Source organism: Cyclopterus lumpus, chromosome 11 (genome assembly GCF_009769545.1).
Source record: "Cyclopterus lumpus isolate fCycLum1 chromosome 11, fCycLum1.pri, whole genome shotgun sequence".
Classification (NCBI taxonomy): Eukaryota; Metazoa; Chordata; class Actinopteri; order Perciformes; family Cyclopteridae; genus Cyclopterus; species Cyclopterus lumpus.
In genome coordinates this window covers 10539043-10562251 of record NC_046976.1, presented here as the reverse complement: position 1 = coordinate 10562251, position 23209 = coordinate 10539043, and the positions used below count along the sequence as shown (strand labels likewise).

The following is a 23209-nucleotide window of genomic DNA, read 5'->3' as shown; positions in this document are numbered from 1 at the left end:
CACTACACCACTGTGCAGCCTATAATAACCAAACATGAAAAAAGAAAACAGTTCGTCATCATACACACAGCAAAATGACAATAATACATGATCACATTTATTTCTGTATATATTTCGTCATACCAGAACTGTAAAATAATTGAATTTAAATGTTTTTGGCTGCAATTAAATGTTCACGGCAAAAAAAAAACATACAATTTACATCCTTATAATTTGTTAATTAATTTATTCATGAATCACCATCGTGCCAGCTGATAGTTGTTACACTGTTCCTACAATATCGTCACAAGGTTACTGAATTATTGTTATGAAGGGGCAGACAGTTGGTTAATCAGTCTGTATTGTGTCCGACTCCTCTGGAGCTTTTACCATCAGTGTTTCTGGATGATCGGGTCTAATAACAGCGATGAGTGCTGGCCCGCCTGATACAACAACAACATAATTAGTGAAATGCAAGAAAGAGATAATGTTAAAAAAATAGAAACCAAAATGTTTGGATATTATTTTTTTTTCTTTTGAGAAAAAGATACAAGAGAGACAACTAAATAAATGCAATTTCATTTTTTGTTAATAACACTACATACATGTATAAGACCACCACTGATTATAATTTAACCATTTGTGTGAAAAGGGAACAGCAACAAAACTACAAACTCAGATTCTAGCTGTTTTTTTCTGCTAACTGTACAGTTTTCTTTGATGATTATCTAGACAACTCTCTAGCAAGCATTAGTCCTGTCACTGACAAATCGAAAAAATGTGGACTACACTGCAACACCCTATTTACAGTATATTATTTATATATTTATATATATATATATCACACTGGCTGTAATTATGACAAGATATATTCATGAGCATCATTAGTGCAAGGCTTGAGTAAGACCTGTAAAAAGAGTTATTGGTCACATATATGTATGCGCGTGTGTGTGTGTGTACGTGTTGCTATGTGTAACATTATAGTGAAGGTGTGGGACAGGAATAAAAAGTGTGCACTCAATATAAGTGAGGGAGAGCTGTAACAGACTGTGTGTGTGTGTGCGCGCTTATGTACAATGTTGTTTAAGTCTGAATAAGTTCAGACCAAAGTCAATGTAACTTGCGTGTTCATGTGCAAATGTGTGTTCGCACGCACGCACGCACAAGTGAGTCTATGGATGAAATCTGTCATCAGCCAGCCAGCCCAGGCCCAGTTTGCACACGTTGACACACATCTGTGTCTAAAGCACTTCCTAAACAAGAGAAGATGACAAATGATGATGATTCAAAGGTGATTATGAAGCCTTACATATTACAACTCGCAACTCACTACCATCACCGTCTCTTTTTACCAGGTGCAAACCCAGCAGCGGTCCAGCAAGGTAACACAATGGAAAAGGTCATCTGCATACACTAAATCATCCAAAGACCCAGGTATAACCACAGGGATGATCTAAACAAGATGTATGAAGGGACTCTGCATCAGAAGATGGGACGGCGGTGCCACTGATGAGGCCCTCAGAGGCCCATGTGCTGTGGTGTGGTAAAGCTGGGTGGAACAGGGGTTTGCTGTGCTGCATTGGTCCTTGCAGACTCTCAAGTCACAGAGTAAATACTGTGAAACATTGCACAATGCCACTTGGGACAGCTAGAAGCAGGCAGGACTCCAGAATGGAGCCTGAGATAATGTTCACTAGTGCTACTTTGGGATTAGTAGGCGAAAGGACACGATCACGTGGGAGACTCTAAAAAGGACTACAGTCCACAAATGTTTTTTAACTTTAAGATAAAAGGGTCCAAAGGACAGAGAGGTGTGGAGCTTAGGGTTTGGGTTGTTCCTCTCTCTCTCTGTCCCTTTCCATTTTTATTAGATTCACAAGAAAACACCTCCTCATCTCTAACAGACATATTTCTGTGCTACTGTAGACCAAAGGTTTGAGTTTTTCTATTGTAGGCCTTGTAAGTTATATAGGTTTGTGCATCCATAATTCAAAAAAAATTATAGCAAACAATAAGTAACAAAATTATCAAAAGTTAAACGAAACAAAAGACTGGTATTAGAAATGCAGTAGTAAAGTCTTAAGCTACCCCAAAAACAGGGAAGCAAGCACTTCCTCTAAATGAAACTCATATCTACAAGTTGAGACGGTTGACAATGGAAGGCAAGGCATACAAATGTCTCTAATATCTGCCGTCATTAAATTTATCAATACTAATTGTTAGGGGGCTTAACAAGGTAGCAGCAGAATCATGATGGAGGGAAAGAGGAAAAGCCATGTGGAGAAATCAGTGTAATATCATTGACTCGAAGAGGGGGGAAGGGGCACAGGGCATCGTTTCGCCGATCAGAGAATTGGAGATAAGAGTACAACACATTGCTTTACTGCGGTGGCTTTCAGGGCATCCACTGCATCAGTTACTGCTCTACAGGTTGTTTTGAAGGAAGGCGTTCTTCACGTTAGGTACTGCAGCATGGAGCCTTGGCCGGCTGGGCAGCCTCTGTCAGGTCCACTCCCCGGTTCCGCCCGCTATTGGCTCCTGCGGCCTGTGGCTCGCTCTTCGGCAATCTCTTTGCTGTCGGGGAAAGACAAACCACAATGAACAGGGAAAGAAACGGCAAGTTTCATTTAGCAGGGTGCATAAGTTACAAATAAAATGACTTCATGTAAATAATGTCAAATAACAGAAGGATTAATTCATTTATTTTTGATACTTATTTGCCTATTTATGTATAAACAGTGAAGCAAACACATTTATGGTTACACAAAAGAGGGGAGAGCTTTCCAAAGTAGATAACAAGGCAGCGTGACATCATATAACCATGTGATGAAGGCCTGTGCTACACGGCTAAATAAATATAATTATAGTTTATATACTATAATAATTAGAGACAGAGAGATGTTAAGTAGCATATTACGTTATATATTTTCAGAATTAGACAAAAGAACAAAGTAGTTACCTACATGTGGTTCAAAAGACAGCAAACAGAAAAAAAGTGAATGTTTTTACCTCAGGCAGGACTTCACAAGGATATGGAGTCAAACAGAAAAAGTAGCCAGCTATGGGCCCACACAGTCGGTCAATAGCTATTAATATTAATATATTTCTGACTGATCAGAACTTTTGACCGTATAATTAGATTATTTATTACTACTTATTTACACCTTCCCTGAATTGTTTATTAAGACATGCCACATTGATGGCCGTTTTACTAGACACTTAAATCCAACGAAATACAACAAGGTTAATTTAAGGAGGAACATATTGTATCTAGTATTGGTTTTTAATGACATTTATAAAATAAACAAATTTCTACGATATTGTCAAGTTACTGCCACCGGTGTTTTCCGAGGTAGCTCGTATAATGAGGATGTCCCCTGGTTATGCAGTCAATGCAAATCTTTAAAAGAAACTCTACGGATCAGGACCATTCATCCAAATTGCCCCGATAAAAGTCGTCAGTCATTGAAACGCGGGTTGTTTGTATCACTATAGATCTATCCATCGGTTCCCCTCTAGAAAAGCACTGCCAAATCTATGAATAAAGTGTCAATAATTACCCACCAATAGCCATAAATATCTCATTCACGTTCATAGATGTCTTGGCCGATGTCTCCATGAAAAGTAAGCTGTTGTCATCTGCGTAGGACTGGGCATCCTTTCAACACAACGTAAACACCGTGAGTTTTCAATAGTACATGCATTCAGTGACAAACAACAATTAGATGGTGGTATAGACACTGCAAGTCTTGACTGGGAAGACAAATGTAACTAATCACTTGTTGTGTATATATTGGATATAAAAACATTAAAGCAAACCAAGAGAAAACCAAGATATCCACAAGAAGTAGTAGATCCCAAGAAAATGCAACACTAAGAGTGACTGTTAAGACAGTTTGTTTGCTCTGACCTGGAAGTCAACAGCTCTCTTGTTAGCTAGGTCGGCCTTGTTGCCTGACAGAGCGATGACTATATTAGGGCTAGCTTGTCTTTGCAGCTCCTTCACCCAGTTCTTTGCCCGCGCAAAAGACTCCTACAAATAGAGAAAAAGTGCAATCGGTCAATACCTTCATGTGATCCGTAACTTCCAAAGACATTTAATTTCAAAATCAGACATTTTCATCCAGGCCACAAGCTGTATTTGACCTACAACTTGTTGTTGTGAAGTAATCTTACTTTATCTTGAGGGCATGATTATGGTAAGTATCATCTGTACAACATTAATAGTGTAAAAAAGACGTTGGAAAAGTTGTATTAAAAACTTTGTCCAGGGCGAACGAACGTGCCTCGTTTGTGATGTCGTAGACCACGATGGCTGCCTGCGCTCCTCTGTAATACATAGGTGCCAAACTGTGGTAACGCTCTTGACCGGCAGTGTCCCAGATTTCAAACTTCACCGTTGTGTCATCTAAACACACTGTCTGGGTGAGAAAGGCAGCTGAAAAGACAGAATATAAAAAGGTGAGGGGTGAGTCAACATTAGATAATGAATATTTACACACAATAGGGTTTATAATGTTATATAAGTGTACAGGTCCTGAATATATGGCAACAAAGCAGTCAGTTTTCCATTATGTGAGATAAACATATCAAATATATTTATGGCAATGATGCAGACTACAAAATAAAATGGTTTACTTTGTGACAATACCAAAAAGCACCTCAAAAAATGTGCACCCGTCATAAATGTCACATAATTGCGAAACAACTAACTAGCAGCTCATGAGCAATAACCTGGTTTGTTGATATGAAACTCACCTCCTATTGTGCTCTCCTGGAATTCATGGAACTGACCCTTGACGAAGCGGAGCACTAAGCTGGACTTCCCAACAGCTGACTCCCCCAGGAGCACCAGCTTAAACTGACAGATCTTGTTCCCTGCATTGGGTCCATTGGGTCTTGTTGCTCCTCCACGATTGGCCATGACCTTGTCCGATCCCCCGGTGTCCTGTGTGCCAAACCTCACTATCAGGACTGCTGCTGCAAGAAGCAAGAGAAGAAAATAGGTTTACGGCCTATCAACGAGTAATGAATATGTGTTCAACAGTGACACACTTGCAAAAAGAGAAAATAATCTAAACCTACTGAGAGTTCTTATTTTGTGCGAGCAGTTAGTGGTGGTAGTAAGTAATGGGTAATATTCAGAGGGAAATAGAGATATTGGCTTGAACTTCCAAACAGTATGATGTATAAAATGGATACAAATATTAACACTGGATGAAAAGTAGCCTGAACAAGGTGCAGACTATGTTACTCAAACTGTGCAATATACAAGTCTGAGCCACAATAAAAATCAATACAAAAAATGTAAATAATACATTGAAATAATACAAAATAAAACTAGACTGATAAAAAGGCTGGTAATACTACTGCAAGTACTTAATATGGAGGCTAAACTTCATGCCCCTTATTACAATAATATTATACACACACACACACACACACACACACACACACACACATATATATATATATATATATATATATATTAATAATAATAATAATAACAATAATAAATGTATTTATATAGCACCTTTAAAAACAGAGTTTACAAAGTGCTCTACATATAAGCAAGGTAAAAACATAACATCAATACAAGTAAACATTTCAGAAAATACATGAGGCAATGAACACAATAGAGGAATAAAAAATTACAAATACAAAATAAAGCAGAACAGACAAACTAAAATAGGGGAAACTGCATAAAAGGACGATATCACTTAAAAGCAGTTATAAAAATGGGTTTTAAGAAGTGATTTAAAAGATGCTACTGATTCTGCTAGTCTTATCCCCTCAGGTAGGTTGTTCCAAAGTCGAGAGGCTCTGATGGCAAAAGCACCCTTTGGTCACCCTTTGATTTAAGCCTTGACTTTGGAACGACCAGAAGGGCCCCACCGGAGGATCTAAGGCTGCGAGCTGGCTCATATGGGGCTAACAATTCAACGATGTAGTTCGGGGCCAGACCCAGGCGTGCTTTAAAAGTGAGCAGCAAAATCTTAAAATCAATTCTAAAACTAACAGGGAGCCAGTGGAGAAAGGCCGGGACTGAAGTAATGTGATGCCGTCTGTTAGAACCAGTCAGAAGCCGAGCTGCTGCATTCTGGACTAGTTGGAGGCGGGAGATGGATTTTTGATTAATGCCGGAAAGGAGGGAGTTGCAGTAGTCGAGTCGGGAGAAAATGAGTGCATGAATGACTTTTTCCAGATCTGAGCGTGACAATATGGGTTTGATTTTTTAGATTATTCTTAATTGAAAGAAGCAGGACTGGACAATTTTTTTGATCTGTGATTCAAAATTTAATTGAGAGTCAAACATTACACCCAAATTTCTGGCAACATGTTTTAAATAAATAAGCAGCCAGGGGACCAAGTTGACTCTTGATTGGTGTTATTGTTTGTGGAACTGAATAATATGACTTCTGATTTGGAGTTATTGAGCTGAAGAAAATGTTGACCCATCCAGCAGTTAACGTCAGAGAGACAATCTAAGACAGCAGCCAGGCTCTCTGGGTCACCAGGTCTCAGCGGAAGGTATATCTGTGTGTCGTCTGCATAGCAATGAAAAGATACGTTGTGTCGCTGGAGGATTTAGCCGAGTGGAAGCATGTCTGCTGCTAAAAGGAGGTCATTAGTTACCTTGAGAAGGGCAGTTTCTGTGCTATGAAGTGCTCTAAAACCTGACTGAAATTTCTCAAATATATTATTAGGCTCCAGCGCCCCGCGACCCTAATGAGGATAAGCGGTATTGAAAATGGATGGATGGATGGATTATTATGATTCATAAAAGCTAGGAGTTGTGTTGAAACCACACACATGGGCTGTGGGGGTGTGTGTATGTATATATGTATACATACACACACCCCCACAGCCCATGTGTGTGGTATATATATATATATATATATATATATATATATATATATATATATATATATATATATTTACACACACACACACACCCACAGCCCATTAACTCTGTGGTGAGTTAGTCATTAAATACAGCCAATTAACTCTGTGGTGAAAGCAACTCAAACATGCACCCACATTTAAATAGAACTTTCATTGTTGACACACAGTTACAAACACAAATGGGCATGCCTTGCCTTTACATATGACATTATGGAGGAAAAGCCCACAAAATACCATCAATCAAAGGAGATCTTGTAAAGAGCCACTTTCATGCGTTTTCACGATTTTCACCCACCCACATTATTTGCAAGAAAGTCTGTATGGATACATGCCACACATTCATGCATTGCTTAGTAACCTATTTAGGATTGAACTGCTGACTAATTTGCACAACAGATGGTTGTTGTCAGGAGATAAATGCAGTCCATGTCTAATTTGCGGAAATGTGTCCGGAGCATGATCTGTGGAATATTGTCCCTGATCATGGAAATTATTTCACCATGTCCCTGTCCCCCCCAATAGATTATCCAGGAGACAGATAATATGCTTACTAACCAAAATACAGATACCGTATCATACTCACATATGCTTTTCTATGCAATGGCAATGCAAAAACTACCTTAATAAAGCACATATTGTTGTTGGATTGTTCTCTGTGGGGTGTTCATGGCAAGTTTGAGGCCACAGTTCTAAATGTAAAAACATAATTTTCTGTTGCAATACTAAAGAATTTGCTGATTTATTTACTACATATTTTCTCAAAAACACCCGTCAAATCATTGTCTTAAAATACAAAAACAGTATACAGGAGTGTGGAATAACACTGTCCTCTTGGATAAAAAAGCCCTGGGTAACAACGCTAAATAAAGTGAGCAGAGAGATCGTTTCCGAGGTAATTAGGTCCGGCATTTGACAATAATTCCTTTAAACGCAGGAAAAGCAAGAAGAAAACCAAAATACGCTGCGCAAAAACAGCGACTGTGGTTCCTGAGACACACGACAGGATTGTCAACAAACGCTGCAATGCTCACAACACATGTGACTGGCGTTAGTTGACTGTAAACACTCATGTTAGGTGCAGCCAGGTAACGTTATCCGTTTTGATCTCAGACGCGGCGCCATTTTCCAAATTGTTTAACGTTAATTGTCTAGCTAGCTGGATGGTTAGCTTGCTGTTAGCCACCACCGCTTTTTAACTGGACAGTTGACGTTAGCCTCCCAACCACTTTAAGACAAGCACATACCACGACAGGTTAACGATGCATATAACACACACGTCGGGTTAACAAGCCAGTGGTTGTATCGCTACAAAACAACATCAAATTGAAATGTAGTGCTGGTTTGCTTAAGTTATTTAATGGGGACCCTCAACTGATAAACACTAACGTTAGCATCCCACCCATTTAACCTAGTGTTAGCTGCGAGCTATCACACAGTCAACTGTTGGCAAATCCCATGAATCACTCGTCCCTTGCTGACGGCACCACGTCAACACTAAAGAGGAGCAGCTGCTCTCGGGTAGACGGGACAAAGGCCTGTATTTACGCACTCCCTTTGCTGTCAAACATCCCCGACATTAGCTGGAGGCAGCTAGCCAGCGACAGAGCGAGCTAGCGTCGGTCCCCGATGAGCGTCAGCTCGCCAGCTGGACTCGTAGATTCATGTCAAGTACCTGAGAGCCAGACGATGGTTGGAACTTTAAATACCACTGCTGTAGTATTCACACAAGGAGCCCGGGACACTGTGGTGGTGGTGGGAAACCAAGAAAATAATTTCAACAGCCCCGTCACGTCTCCTCCTTTCTTTCTTCTCGCAACTTCCCCTTAGAACCAAAACACAAACAAGTTCTTCCGCCCCCTTCGCGCCACGTCACACGCGCGTCTGCCATGGAGAAACGAGTTTCTGACGATAGATAGACACATAGTTGCTTTAGTAAATGGTTTCGTAATGTTAAATAGGAAAATGCACAATATACACTAAAATAGAATATCATAATATTAAAATAGCTAACGAAACAATAGTGCAAAATGCAAGCAAACAAACACACACCAGTGTTATAGTGATTGATTTGAAAACTGTGATGTGTCCATAAATATAGATACATATTTAATAATAATAATAGTTCATAACCATCTTGGCTTGTCACCCATTATTTTTTGGACACCCATCACACAAAGTTGCGAACAGTTCAATGATTTTATCTTTTCAGACTGTCTGAAGAGGTGAAGGTAACCAGTACTTTACAAGACAAATACAAAAATGATTGGTGTCAGAAAATAAACATAATTCTGTGAAACAGAAATATCTAAGCAAAACGGTAACCTTCCTTAAAACTCCTGCATGGTTATATACATTTTATGCAACCTTTAAAGTATATTCTAAAGGTTTGCATCAGGTGAAATGGTTCGACAAATGTGACCTGAAGGTTATTTTTGTCATTTACAGAACATCTGGGGAATACTTACGATTCCCAGAAGGTTAACCCCCAGACAAGTCGGCAGCAGGTTCTCTAAAGGTTAACAACTCAGGAGAACCAAGGTAACATTCCCCAAAGGTTCCCTGAATATTTGTGAAGGTTGAATTTTTAAAGCTTACATTTGTTGTGTAATTTAGAGTCAAAGGGGCTAATTTTCAAATGTAATAGTAAAGTTTACAGTATCTTTCCGTTAGAGTTACTACATGGTACCATCTTGCATTGTATATGCATATATGTATGTATGTGTGTGTATGTATGTATGTATGTATGTATGTATGTATGTATGTATGTATGTATGTATGTATGTATGTATATGTGTGTGTGTGTGTGTGTGTGTGTGTGTGTGTGTGTGTGTGTGTGTGTGTGTGTATGTATGTATGTATGTGTGTATGTATGTATGTGTGCACATAGATAAAAAACATTGGAGGGAAGAGTGATGTGATGTAGGAGCAAGACAGAGAAAATGCGTGGAAGTGAAGTGGAATTTTGTGATATATTCTAAAGAAAAGTAGATTAAATAAAAAACTATCTATAATCTGTATCTAGAAACCAATGTGATCAACAGATAAACTCCTGCTTGAAATCTATCACATTTGGTGAATAAATATATATGCAAATAGAAAGGATTTGAAGGAACGCCTGCAGCATATCACAGCTGGCTGCGACAGGAGAGCACTGTAGTGTCGTGACAAGCCAATAGGTGACGCTGTAGCAAAGATTATTCCGAAGTTCAACTAGAAGAAGAAAGCTCCGCCCTGATTTCTCGTCTTTTCCGGTTAAGGCCATAGCGGCACGTTTTATTTATTGTGGAATATATATTTATTTATCCCTCGCCAGTGTTGTGGCCTATTTTATGACAGGGACAAAATATAATTGTGTATATCTAACGGCGCCCAGTTTCATATCGCTCGCAAAGACCGAACAAACTGTCATGGAGGAGGAGACGGTGGAGACATCAGAGGAGCAGCTGGCAAGGCAGCACCGCAAGGAGAAGAAAGATATGCAAGGTAGCGAACCTCTACTGGTTTCACGTTCACTGTCAGCTGGGTTGATCTTATGTGCTGTTTTATTTATTATACTTTAGCACAGTCTAGTAGTTTGGAACATGTAATTTCACATGAGACAATTATGAGCAACCCTCTTATGACAATGTAATGAGGTGAATAATAGACTAAAAGGGTGTGAAACGTTCAAGCTTCTAAATAAACTCCCATCATTTTTTCATCACCTGTCAAAGGCAAAATACAAGCTGTGACCCCACAGATTTGTGTCGTGCTGTGTAGGTTAACTTATTTTAATTCATGGAGAGAGGTGCAGCAGCATTTATTTCTTCTAACCAATAATCACATATCTAGGTACATCAATACCATATGTGAGTGTATTGTTCTTTTTGTTGATCATCCTGACAATCTAATTAATTGTTTTACTTTTCTAACCAACATAATAAGTGAGCTCTATTATGCATTTAGTATCTAGGCTTTATTTAAGTATTGTTTTGTCAGACAATCTGCTCTTGTGCTTAATTTTCAGCTAAAATCCAGAGCATGAAAAATGCAATCCCCAAAAATGACAAGAAAAGGAGGAAACAGTTGACAGAGGAGATTGCAAAAATTGAGGCTGACCTCAACCAGAAGCATGAGGAAGAATTGAGGCCACTCAAATCTACAGCCGACACAGAGGTGAATATCTGCATTCAGACTACTGGCAAATCTCTTAGCTAGGCAATAAGATTATACATCATGAAACACGGCTGCCTTAAAAATATGTATCCCTTTCAATGCGGTACCCATATAATTGATTGCACAACAAGTAGTTACACTTGTATTGTTCTACACGAGACACATGTATGTATTGGAAGTGCACCTAGTTGTATTTGACCGGTTGGGAGGTACTTTGTCAAATATACAAATTAGCATACTGAATATGTACAGAATGTATTTTCTTTCCCCATTTGCATCTGATTATGCTGACATGAAGTCTGTTTATTAGACAAACGTCAATAGGCAATATAACCAAAGCTCTAATCACTCCATCTTAAAAGGTGAAAGAGGTGTTAAATGGAGTGGAGACCATAAAGATGGACGATGGAGAAGAAGAGGAGGGGAAACAGCCACGTTTAACCAAGGCCCAGAAAAGAAGGGTGAGATACAGTTTCCAACTCAAATAGATCAGTTTTAAGTGCTTTTTGTTATTGCCCACAGCTTTTATAACTGTCATTTAGTGTACAGTGCAAGAAGCACACCTCATGAACAAATATCAATACCTATATAGCAGGTTATTCCATAACATTTTATTTATACTTGGTAGTTACATCACCCACCTGTTTGCTTTCCTTTTCAATGTTGTGTCAGTCTTGGTTTGAAGTACTAATGAAATGAGTTGTATTTTAATGATCTTCTCCAGGACAAGAAGGCTGCCGAGGAGAAAGAGAGAGAGAGCAGAATAGCAGAGGCCGAGGTAGAAAACCTGCAGGGTGTGAGGCACCAGGAGGGTTTAAAGCTGGCTCAGAAACTCGCACAGCAACAGCTTCAGATCAAGGAGATCTCCTCTGATGGCCACTGCATGTATCGTGCCATTGAAGATCAGCTGGCACATCGGTCAAAGGTACGCCATCTTGTTATAGGACTATTGTAGCTGTAGTTTGAATACCTAATCTAACTGTGGAAAGCAAAATGGATGTCTACATTTCTTGCCTCTGCACTGACTGTTGTTGCTTCAATTGAAATTAGCACAATGCAAAATTCATACATATGATATTACCAAAGTTCACACACAGAGGACATATTCTCCTCTGTTGTATTCTAGCCTGGCTTAATCACACATGTGAAGGAACTGCGGTCCAGCAGTGCTGAGCACATGAGAGGCCACGCTGACGACTTCCTCCCTTTCCTCACCAACACCAACACTGGTGACACGTACACGACAGGTAACACTTTGATCTTTGTTTTGGTTTCCAGAAACAATCCGTCATATCGTTCCATGATATGAAACATTATGTTTTAATGTGACAGTAATAATGCTTGTGTTTGTGTGTGTTGGTTTCCAGATGAGTTTGAGAAATACTGCAGTGATGTGGAGCACACAGCAGCTTGGGGTGGACAACTGGAAGTGAGTTGTGGAAGTTTGTGACAGATGCACTGTGCTGTTACTCTTTGTGCTTTTCAATAATTTTCTTTTTCATGTCTTTTACCCAACAGTTGCGAGCTTTGACCCAAGTTCTTCATTTGCCAATAGAAGTGATCCAGGCCGACTCCACAACTATAAAAATCGGGGAGGAATTTGATAGTGAACCCATCACCCTTGTGTATGTTGTAAATATGTTGTTATTTGCCAGGGACTCAGGTTGCATTAGCATAATTGTTAAAAAAATATACAATTATATTAGGAGGAACATATTTTGTAATATATGAAGCTGAAAACATTACATGTACTTGTTCACGTAGAACGTTAATAAGACTTTAAGAGTTTTGGACCCTCATGTAAATATTAAGGCATTGATAACATGGAGATCAGGCAGCACACTAAAGCAGCTGTAGACAAACACACTTTTATATCTTTAATCTATGCATTAACTATATTAAATGACACGTTCTGATAAAGCATTTCAGAATTTTGAAAGTTTTATCTCAGGCCTCTTGACTCACAGAATATATTTTCTCATTTGCAGCTATATGCGTCATGCCTACGGACTAGGAGAGCACTACAATTCTGTGGAGATGCTGAAGGACCCAACCAGTGCAGAGGACAGCTGAGAAACAGCTGGTCCTGGTGTGATATTACCAATGTGTGTAATGCAGAGTGTGTTCACATTAAGGGCCCCTAAATACAAACGTATTTGGAGGCAGAAGACACCCTCTCCCATTGAAGACACGCTAAGGTTAACAGAGAATATTGCTGTTTTCAGAATGGCTTCAAATAAATAATGGTATGTCTCTGTTTAGAAGTCAAAAGATATCAGTGGGGAGTGTAAAGTTCTGAAAACAGTATCATTGTGCTCATAAAATGTAGCATAAGTAACGTGTTAATGGTTTTACACTGGACGGCCTTGGCCCTATTGACCCCCGGGTTCACTTTAGTCAATTTTGGGAGGCAATCATGGTGTACAGCTTACCTATCAGGTGGCACTACTGTAATGTAGTTGCTGAACAGATGTTAACCAATCATGTCTCTCCAAATGTCAACAGAGTGACTGGGGGGATGTTGAACTTTTGCAGTGTTCTTGGAATTAACTGATTTGTGTTGTTACATAAACACATAGAATACTAATAAGGTATGTCCCTGCTATATTATTGGGGGTATGGTATAAAATGGTAGAACCTGACCATATGCACATCTCTTAATTCTTAACAGGTGTTTAGCAACAATTATCTGAACAAAAAGATAAAGACTTACCTAAACACTACTGTCACAATTCTTTTATTCTACATGAACATGACATTTTTACCACAAATGGTCTCCCTCAGGCCAAATCAAGTTGTCAGTTTAATAAAATAGTTAAAACGTATGTCATGACTAACTATCGTAAAAACGACACTGAAGGCCAACCAAATATCTACAATGAAACACATTACCTTGCATTTCATTATATACTGTTATGTATCAGTGGTGGAAAGTACATTACTACGTACATTTACTTTAATACTGTACTGCAAGTATTTATACTTTGTTATTTAATGATATTAATTTAAATATAAACTTTCTTGTTCTTTTTGCTGGTTACATTTTTATGAAAGTTATATATGCAAAACATGTCTAAAAGATGAGCCACTGATGCACCATACTGCAGTAATTTACTGTATGCATAAAAAAAAGAAGCCTATTGGTTCAAACTTATGAACAAAGTTTGATGAAGCGTTGTCGTGGGTTATTTATGTACCCTTTGCAAATCACGAAAAGATACCATTCTGCCAAACAAAAACAAATGTTGACCCTTTGGTGCATGCTTGGAATTAAACCTGCCTATAACCCTGACATGTCTGTAGTGCTTCCCAATTCTTAAAAACAAGAGGAATAATAAATAATAATAATAACAGTAAATACAGTATAGCTTTTCAGGTCTTTGTAATGTAGTTTTTATATTGAGGTATTTTTTACTTTTACTTAAGTAAAGACTAAGTAGTTCCCCCTGTACTGGTAAATGCTGTGCAGTGGGAATTGTACATTAGTGTGATCAACAAGCTGAAGCACGTGGGACCATCCTGCTATGCTAAGCTGTCACCACTAGGGGCCGCTCCTTCCTCAAAGCGTACCTTCATCAACGTGTCAAAAAGAGTCTTGTCGCCATGGAAACTTGAACGAAATGACCGAGTCGGTGTTAACAGCTTTATATGGCAACGCAACTTCTTTAAATTTGACTTGTAAGAAACTAAAGGCGGTTCCCACGTGTGTTTCCACAATAGCAAACCTGTCAGTTCTCTTGTTGAACAACAACTCGATCGGCGGGTTGCCTGCGAAGCTGCGCGCGCTGCGACACGTGAGTCTGCGTCCACCTGATGGAAATGTTCCAAGACAACTCTCTCAATGTTTTGCACGCCATGCAGATTTGTGATTAAATACTTCTCGTTTTGCAATGCCTGCAAGCTCGCTGAGCTGAATTTAGGAAATAATGCCTTGAATGAGGTTCCTGCTGTTTTGGGCCATCTGGAGTCATTGAAGAAACTGTATCTGTTCAGCAACCAAATCACAGCCGTGCCACCTGATGTGATGGGTGGGTTCTCTCTGCTCTGAATGATGAGCACCTTGGACGATTTGTTTCAAGGAACAGAGCTTATTGGTTTATTTATATTTTACAGATGGTTTACGAAACCTTGTTGTGCTCAATCTAAACCACAACCGGATTCAAAGACTTCCACCGGAGATTAAAAGGTATAGGCCACATTTATGGACCATCGTGTTCAAGAACCTGCAAATACACGACCGCTTAAATAATTGGAGGCCACATGCAATGTTGTGAAGATTAGCCTAGACTCGAAATATAATTTGTTACAGATAAATTACACTGTTAAAAAAGGTAACTTTTAATTACTCCATCAAAGTAATCCACCGGATTACATTTGATTACTCTCATAGTACTTGTCTAGCATGTCTTAAACTGGGCAATACTTAAATTAAAACAGTCAGTGTAAAACTCACAATAGTACTCAACACTCTTCTTCAATGTAACTCAAATTAAGAATGGAGCAGAACACACGTATATATTGTAACCTAAAGTGAGCAAAAATAAAATGATTGTCGATTTATAAACTTGTTTTAATCTCTATACCAAGAAATGGTCAGATGAAGGCCACAAAGGGCTTAAGAATAATGTATGTATGTGTTAAACATATGCAACCCTGTCTGTATTATTAGTTTGAGTCGGCTTCGACATCTGAGTGTGCTGGACAATAAGCTGGAGGAAGTCCCTGTTGAGTTGGGTCATCTCACCGAGTTGACTGAGATTAACTTGACTTGCAATAATTTGTCCTGGCTACCTCCGCAGCTGTACCAGTGTAAAGACCTAACCAAGTTGCATGTAGCCAGAAACAAACTGACCCGCCTACCAGAGGTGGGTATTCGCTGGTGTGATGTTTAATTTGTTACAGTACAATGGGTCTCTTACATAACCAAAACTCTTACCTTACATTTCAGGGAATTGGGTCATTGGCAAAACTCCAAGTCCTGGACGTGGCTGGAAACAAGTTGTGCATGTTCCCTGTTGAGGTACAGTATACGGTATTAGCTCATCCAGCGGCACAATGCTGTTTCCTGAAAGGAAACAAATATGGAATTACAACTTCACTGCATGACACGGGACAATTACTCTGTGCAGTTTCACCTGCTGCCCCTAAGGAAGCTTTACTATGAAGGCAACAGGTTTGTGCGCTGTGAGCCGATGTCTTCAGTGCAGGATGTGGAAGTGCTTACGTTAAAGGTAAAGTGTCACACATGAATATTTATCGCCCACTAAGATAAGACTGTCTTTGGGCTTATTCAGTAACATTGTATTGGTGTAATTGCTTCACCTCTGTTTCCAAGGAACTGGCTGCCAGATTTGTTCTGCAGGAGGACAGGAAGCAGTCCTCTCTGGTCCACATGATGCTTCCCCACTACCCAACGCTGACCGCCCTGTTGGATAATTGCAGCTGTTGTGCGTTCTGCCAGAAGCCCTTCCTTGGCACCTGGCTGGAGTGTGTGCATTTTATCAACCTGAAGAAGGTTGGTTGAATGTTTTTGCCCTACGATCATGACATTATGGGATTGTGTGAAATTATTTTCATAAAAATATGATTCTCTGGCTTATTGATATAGGAAGAATATAGGGGCTCCTGTAATTAAATGTGCGTTGTAATTTTTTAAATTTGTGTTACAGGACATGAAAATGAAAAGTTCGCGGACTATTCCAGTGCGAGCGCTTCTTTGTTCACACAAGTGCTTTAATATGGCTGGATACTCCTATTATGGTGTTGCTACAAGATAAATACTAGTTCATTAAAAAGGTGCTATTCATGATCTCAATCACTATCCTATCTCATTTTTGTAAAACAAAAACTTTGGACAAAGATCTGTTAATACATATATTTAACAACAGACCTGGCAGCAGTTAGACGTGTTAAGGTAGGTTTATATGGTGATAGGATTTCCAGTATTTTGTCCTTCAAACATCCCACAGATGCCATTTGACTCTACAGTCACTAGGTGGCATCCAATGAGCATTGAAAACTGTCTATCTGGTCATCCCGCTTTCATGCTTCATATAGGCTTGACAGCAGGTAGAATATATCTTTGCTGTGTGCATAGCGTTCATACAGTCACAATAATATAATTAACACTGCAACAGCTGGATACCAGTTATGTACACAGTGGATGTGTTTACTACTACTTACTATATTTAGATTAAAACCTTTGAACTGGAATAAGTGAGGTTTTTTCATGTTGGCTGGTCAGTGCAGGTATGTAATATATAACTGGCAACCCTGTAGAGACGTTTACGCAGTCAACATGCAGCCTACATGGAGGCTCAATGATTAAAAATACATTTCATTTTTAAATATTGCATTTTACCAACAGATGTTTGTATTATTTGGTCCACCTCATTTATATCAATGAGGAGAGGCTAAATAATGGACACACCCCTGTAATGCAATACAGTCTTTACAGCCCCATAAACTACATCCTCCAAAATGATGATAAAGTTGAATCAACTCCTCTCTCAAACAGTTTGAACCAAGACTGAACACTATAAACTACAGAGGGTTTATTGCAGTACTGTTGTATTAGACTGCATTAGTTGTCATAATTACCCGGTGTTTAATACCAGTAAAGTTATACATTCCCGACAAAATTCCAATTATATCTGATCAAGATTTTAGCATATATCACCTACACATATTTTATCGATGTAAATCTAGTGAGATCCTATTCTGGTGAGTTCCTATTCAGGGTTGATCAAGCTGTACTGAGACTCCATAGCTGTCCCCTCTCTATCTCCATCTCCAGCTAGTGGCATCTGTTCCAACCTGCCAGACAAGAGGGAGGGAGAGAGGGAGGGAGAGAGAGAGAGAGAGAGAGAGAGAGAACTTAATTTCTAGCAAATTAATTTCCTATCCACGCCTCCAGAGCTTGCTAGCTCGTTCAATGGCTGCTGTGGCCGCTGCTGCATGCGTCTACTGAGTCGGAGCCTCATGCATAAGGCATCAGGTTTAATTGCAAACCCAGAAACTAATGACTTTGGACTGGTTAACAGCAGGGGAGCCATACATCTCGAGCAAACTGAATGAAAAATCAGCTCAGAGGAGAGAAAAAAAGAAGCCTAGCCCCTAATTGATGAATAATTGAAGCGGCGAGCTACAGGGCATAATTGTGACATTTTGTTTCAATCAATTTCCAAGTGGTGTGGGCGAAAGTGCACTTAAAGGGAAAAGGCAATGACAATGAGGAAAGAAGCAGAGAGTGAGCGGTTGGAGATGGAAATGGACATTGGCTCTTCGGTCATTACAGTGACATTTTCTGGGGCAAAAGACCAGACAAAATGACTTTTCTGTCTGTCTCCATCTCACGTTGGAGGCTTTTTGTCAAACTCCTGTTATGCCACATCACTTTTTCCCTGGCAGACAATTTATCCATATTCTTTTAAAATCATCTCATTTGTTCATTTTTCACTTTGCCTATTCATTTAAAAAAGTCAATCTCAAAGCTAGTGTCCTTTAACAGCACAGACAAACTAAAGTAAGGCTGGCATCTGTTCAAGTGGATGCATTTGTGTTTTCAGCAAAGCCGGAATTTAATTTCCAGTTAGCTTAGTTAGTTTACTGTCATTAAGAGTATGAGGGCATTGGGCCAAGTCAGCGTTATGGAGCTAATCACCACACCAGTTTATCTTAGCCTTGATGGCATAGAGTGGACAGAGCCTTGAGGTCAGTCGGGCACACAGAGAAGCAGTCAGGGCCACTGGGCCACTGGATGGCCCTAGATAGTATGGACTTTGGTTTAGTTTTCAATAACTGACAATACTAATACATTTCATTCCATTATCTGAACCGCTTCTCCTTTTTAGGATCGATACTGACATTGGGCAAAGGCGAGGTTCACCCTGGAGAGGTCACCAGTCCATCTCGGAGCTCACATAGAGACAGACAACCATTCACACTCACACCTACGGGCAATTTAGAGGCCAATTAACCTGCATGTCTTTAGAGGAAGACGGAGAACCATGAGGGAACCCACGCTGACACAGGGAGAACATGCAAACTACACACAGAGGGACCGCCCAGACCGGGATCCGAAACCCGGGGCTCTCTTGCTGTGAAGCGACAGCCACTACACCACCGTGCAGCCCGACACTAATACATATATTTGCAATATCAATGCTCCACCCGAAAGCAGAAATCATGTTGTCATTTACATAATCAAGATGCTTAAGGAATAGAAAGGAATTGGATAAAAAGATTGATACCGCTCATGTATGTACAGTAACTACTACTTTAGCTGTAGCTGTTTCTCCGTTTCCAGTCGTTGTGCTCTCTTGTTTATCTCTTGAAAACGCGCTTAAGTGTATTTCTCCAAATGTTTTTTACTTAATTTAATGAAACTTGCATTCAACATTCTTCTATTACATTGTTCCTGAATAATCACACTGGGTGCCATCATATTGCCAATTAAGTCTAACTCTAGTGTGGTTTGCACTTCACAGGGACATTTTGCTGCCTGGTTACATCACTACCGACTTTGCTCCCCTGCCTCCGGCACTGGAAGAGAGCTGTATGTTCACACATGAACATTCAAACTTTTTAAAGACTTAATTAACAAGACTAAGACTACACAGACACCTTTTTGTTCTGGGGAAAATTTGACAATAAATTGAATATCATTTCCTTAAATATTCACTAGATTTACATAAAGACCTCACGAATTCAAATTGTTTTCAAGGGGTGTATATGAATACGCCTGATAAATAGGTCACTCCATTCCGCTGGAACCATACTAATGGGTGAAAGGCCAACATTACGTGCCTCCTTGAAGGCAGCAGATGTTGGGTCCTAGAGCAGTGGAGGTGGCTCGGTGGCCTCGGGACTTGTCTGTTGGTCGGTCTGGTGTCTGGTCTGAAGCGTTATGTATTCACACATACACACAGGCCTCTGTAACCCACTACAGAACAATTCAATACAAATCACTCCACCCACTGATGGCACATCATCAAGATAATTCTGTGCCCATCGCTTTGTTTTCCTCTTGTCACTTCACAAAACACATAGTCGCACCCCCACTTGTGCGCACACACACCTTTTCCATATCGCTGAGCTGTCCCTTATGATTGCCATATTTAGAGAGCCCTGTGTTTTTGTACAGAATATTTCTAGAAAACCATGCGCAGCTTGATTGACGTCGATGGAAATGAGAAGGTTGCATCCTCAAAGGAGACACCATACGGATGGGAGCAGCACACTGACGAGAGGCATCTACAAAAGGCTCTTGTAAATTCCTGACATGCCTAGCATATGTTAATGAGCCATTCTCTCGCTCTGATATAATTACTGCGAGGGGATATTGCCTTTGGTGGAAATATCTGTCTCGCATGGCATGGCTACCTCATGGGGGTGAAGAAAGTAAAGAATGACAAAGTAGTGGGTGCATACATTCTCATTTACCATGCTTGGAGGTAAAGAGAGTGATGTTGGCAAATTCACTCAGGATGATGTATGGGGGAGAAGACACCGTGGGTTCATTACATACCTCCTTTGTTAAAGCGCTTTCTGCAGCCTTGTATCGTTTGTTAGAGGGTATTTAGTCTGTCTTGTCATTTGGACCACTTACTTAGGATGTCTTCAGAGGAGCCTCTGGCTGCTTGCGCTCACATTGCATCTTTGAGCTAGAAAGGCACGTTAGCTAAAAACAAAACATAGGATGCTACAAGATCATAGTATTATTGTAATGGATATAATGAAAATGTGCGTTTGCTGCTGAAGGTCATATTCAGCGTTGTCTCTGCTCTTACGACTGTGACTTTGATTCTACTCTGTATCAACACTACAATTAAAACATGTTAAGGCGTAACATGTATTTTGCATGGTTATCTGTGTGTGAATCCGTACTTTTACAGAAATGCACTTAAAGAAGTGTGTGCAACTGGTTCCAGTAAGAAACACAGCCCAGCATGACATTCCCAATGCTGCTCTGTAGTGTGTTTAGCAGTTTTCTGAGCTACGAATGCAGTCTTTTCCTCAGAAAAAAAGGATTTGACACCGGCTCACCCTGATTTCTCCTCTTCTGTCCTCGGGGCAACAGCAGAGGTGCTATTAAAATGAGTAGCATTGATTACTGAATTAGGGGACTAGTGACTGAAGAGAGAGAAAAACAGCCATTCGATAGCAAGCGGTAGGCCAGTGTCATAGCCAGGAGTGCACACCACTCCAATCAGTAGAATCTATTGTCGTGCATCGCTGCCCATGACAGATTTTGGTATCGAGCCACTGGCAGAGTACCAGGCTATTGTCTGGCTGATGGCTGCACAATCAATACTGTTGTGTTACAAATGCCCGTGGGCACTAGGGGGCACTATGATTCTCTGCTGGCTCTCCTGCAGATAAGGAAAGAGATGCACTGATGCACAGCAAACTGAGGTATGCCTGATTAATCAAAGAGATAGAGCAGCTAATAAAAGCAAGAACAATGAGCTGTTATTGGAATTGGAAAGCTTAATTGAAGTCTCAGCATCAGATCAGGCATCGTAGCTCATGTGTGACTGTTAAATCTAAAAAAGTGCAACCAAATGTGAGAAAAGGAGGAAGTTTGCTTGCACTCATTGAGGCACATCAACAGAAAAATAGATGACAAAGACACCAGATGTACCAGACAATAACTGCACCGCCTTTTCATAAAAATCAACACAATTGTTCAAAAGAGAATCCTTTGCTGGGGGAAATAATCTACAGGAGAGGGATCGGAAGCGCGCTGGACTACAAAAAGATGCTCCAAAACAAAGCCGCCCAGATGTGCCAGTATAATAACACCAGCTCCCTTCTAGTCTTCTTATTCTTTTTCACACCACAACATAATATATAAATAACAGTTGGAAAACAAGCAAGTAAACTGTCTGTCCTTTGAGGTTACAAAGAAGCGATGCCATTACTGAGCCTTTCCTCATCAGGGGAGTTTTGAGACAAGAGCCCGGCCGTCAGGCCAGCAACCTCTCTCTCTCTGGCAGTTCTGGGTCAGCTCCGACCACGCTGCCAAAACAGCACGCCGCATTCGGTGAAGAAATAAGAGAAAAACAGTGCTGGAACTTCAAAGTCAAAATACATCTTTAATCTTGAATGTCTTTGAATCTCTTCGAAAGTTTCCACGGGTTTGGCAATGACAGAGACCGCGGAGACGGATGAAGACTCTGTGTTTGTTCGGGAGAAAGTGACTGTTTATTTATCAGGGGAACAACACTGAATGGGAAATCATGCTGAAAAAGATAGATCCTGCATCACATCTTTTGATGTCACCTCTGATAGTTCACTCAGTATGCCATGTGGTATTTTATGATATGTGTATTAATGTTTTCATTTTCCCAAAATAAACGTGTGATATTCATTTTGATTATTCCCAGGTTGTGATATTACTCCTTACACTGCAGTTGACTTCCCAGTTAGAAAATGCATGTGTGTTTTTCACACTTTCTTTTTTGATTCATTATTCAAAACAACCTGCCTATAAATTCAGCCTGTCACACAGTGACGAGCCTGCTGAGTTGACCCTACGAAGTCTTTCAGTTGCAGCTCCACTCTACTCAATCATCAATATGATTGACGGCACACAATCTCAAAACCCAGTTTGAGGTCAAGTGATGGCTACTGGAGCATGCCCAGTATAGCGGAGCAGCAGGCGGGTGGGACACCAGGTAGCAGCATCTGGTCTCCGGGTTTTTCTAGAACACACACTGCCTGTGGCGCTGCAGGCTTGGCTGGCCCAACATCTGTCTGCGATGTGCAGGCCGGCTGGATGAGCAGACCCTCAACCCAACCAACCAGCCAATTGAACGTCCTGCCCAAGTGAACGTCCTTCAGGAATATGTGGGTTAATATCTCAATCTGAGCCCTCATTCTACTCAGCTGCTGTCATTGCTTTTTCTTGCCGCCATTCCTCCGGATGAAGACCGTGTCCTCTAAAGTTCCATGTTTCTCAATGCTTCATTTCTTGTGAAGCAAATGTTTTTCTCCACCATCAAACAATTCACAAAGCAGCTGTGGCCTCCAGTGAATAAAACAAAAACTAGAAAGATAGGCTGTGCACATTTCAACCATGTATTTATTGTAACAGTAAGAGGCTGCGTGCATTCTTAAGTTGTGACAATCAATGCCAAACACAACAACGGTGCTTTTGTTGCTT

At 40.2% G+C, this 23209-nt stretch overlaps 3 protein-coding genes across 4 annotated transcripts; 2 read left to right on the top strand and 1 right to left on the bottom strand.

The window, feature by feature from the left end:
* Positions 1-209: 209 nt before the first annotated feature.
* Positions 210-8725, bottom strand: LOC117738981 (ras-related protein Rab-5A). 2 transcript variants are annotated; one of them, XM_034545196.1, is made up of 6 exons: positions 8558-8725; positions 4738-4959; positions 4266-4417; positions 3890-4012; positions 3544-3637; positions 210-2553 (listed from the first exon to the last, which is right to left on the bottom strand). In XM_034545196.1, exons 2-6 carry the CDS (start codon positions 4901-4903, stop codon positions 2438-2440), a joined length of 651 nt encoding a protein of 216 aa, XP_034401087.1. In that variant the 5' UTR covers positions 4904-4959; positions 8558-8725; the 3' UTR covers positions 210-2437. The 2 variants fall into 2 exon arrangements, with proteins under 2 accessions (XP_034401087.1, XP_034401088.1); XM_034545197.1 differs by having other exon boundaries at positions 4738-4956.
* Positions 8726-10115: 1390 nt separating this feature from the next.
* On the top strand, positions 10116-14332 carry otud6b (OTU deubiquitinase 6B). The gene is made up of 8 exons (XM_034546098.1): positions 10116-10368; positions 10892-11040; positions 11403-11501; positions 11765-11965; positions 12167-12287; positions 12408-12469; positions 12559-12665; positions 13029-14332. The coding sequence occupies exons 1-8, from the start codon at positions 10215-10217 to the stop codon at positions 13111-13113; spliced, it is 978 nt and encodes a 325-aa protein (XP_034401989.1). The 5' UTR covers positions 10116-10214; the 3' UTR covers positions 13114-14332.
* Positions 14333-14554: 222 nt separating this feature from the next.
* lrrc69 (leucine rich repeat containing 69) lies at positions 14555-16817 on the top strand. Its single transcript, XM_034545821.1, has 8 exons — positions 14555-14834; positions 14942-15068; positions 15154-15226; positions 15710-15905; positions 15989-16060; positions 16170-16271; positions 16376-16555; positions 16710-16817. The coding sequence occupies exons 1-8, from the start codon at positions 14661-14663 to the stop codon at positions 16815-16817; spliced, it is 1032 nt and encodes a 343-aa protein (XP_034401712.1). The 5' UTR covers positions 14555-14660.
* The last annotated feature ends 6392 nt before the right edge of the window (positions 16818-23209 follow it).

Coding starts and splice junctions, on each gene's coding strand:
- LOC117738981 (XM_034545196.1), bottom strand. CDS start 4,903: ATGGCCAATCGTGGAGGAGCAACAAGACCCAATGGACCCAATGCAGGG. Junction 3,638..3,889: donor AGAGAGCTGTTGACTTCCAG/GTCAGAGCAAAC, acceptor TTGTGTTGAAAG/GATGCCCAGTCCTACGCAGA. Junction 2,554..3,543: donor TGAGATATTTATGGCTATTG/GTGGGTAATTAT, acceptor TTTCCCCGACAG/CAAAGAGATTGCCGAAGAGC.
- otud6b (XM_034546098.1), top strand. CDS start 10,215: ATGACAGGGACAAAATATAATTGTGTATATCTAACGGCGCCCAGTTTC. Junction 11,502..11,764: donor CCAAGGCCCAGAAAAGAAGG/GTGAGATACAGT, acceptor GATCTTCTCCAG/GACAAGAAGGCTGCCGAGGA. Junction 11,966..12,166: donor AGCTGGCACATCGGTCAAAG/GTACGCCATCTT, acceptor GTTGTATTCTAG/CCTGGCTTAATCACACATGT.
- lrrc69 (XM_034545821.1), top strand. CDS start 14,661: ATGACCGAGTCGGTGTTAACAGCTTTATATGGCAACGCAACTTCTTTA. Junction 15,906..15,988: donor AACTGACCCGCCTACCAGAG/GTGGGTATTCGC, acceptor CTTACATTTCAG/GGAATTGGGTCATTGGCAAA. Junction 16,556..16,709: donor ATTTTATCAACCTGAAGAAG/GTTGGTTGAATG, acceptor TTTGTGTTACAG/GACATGAAAATGAAAAGTTC.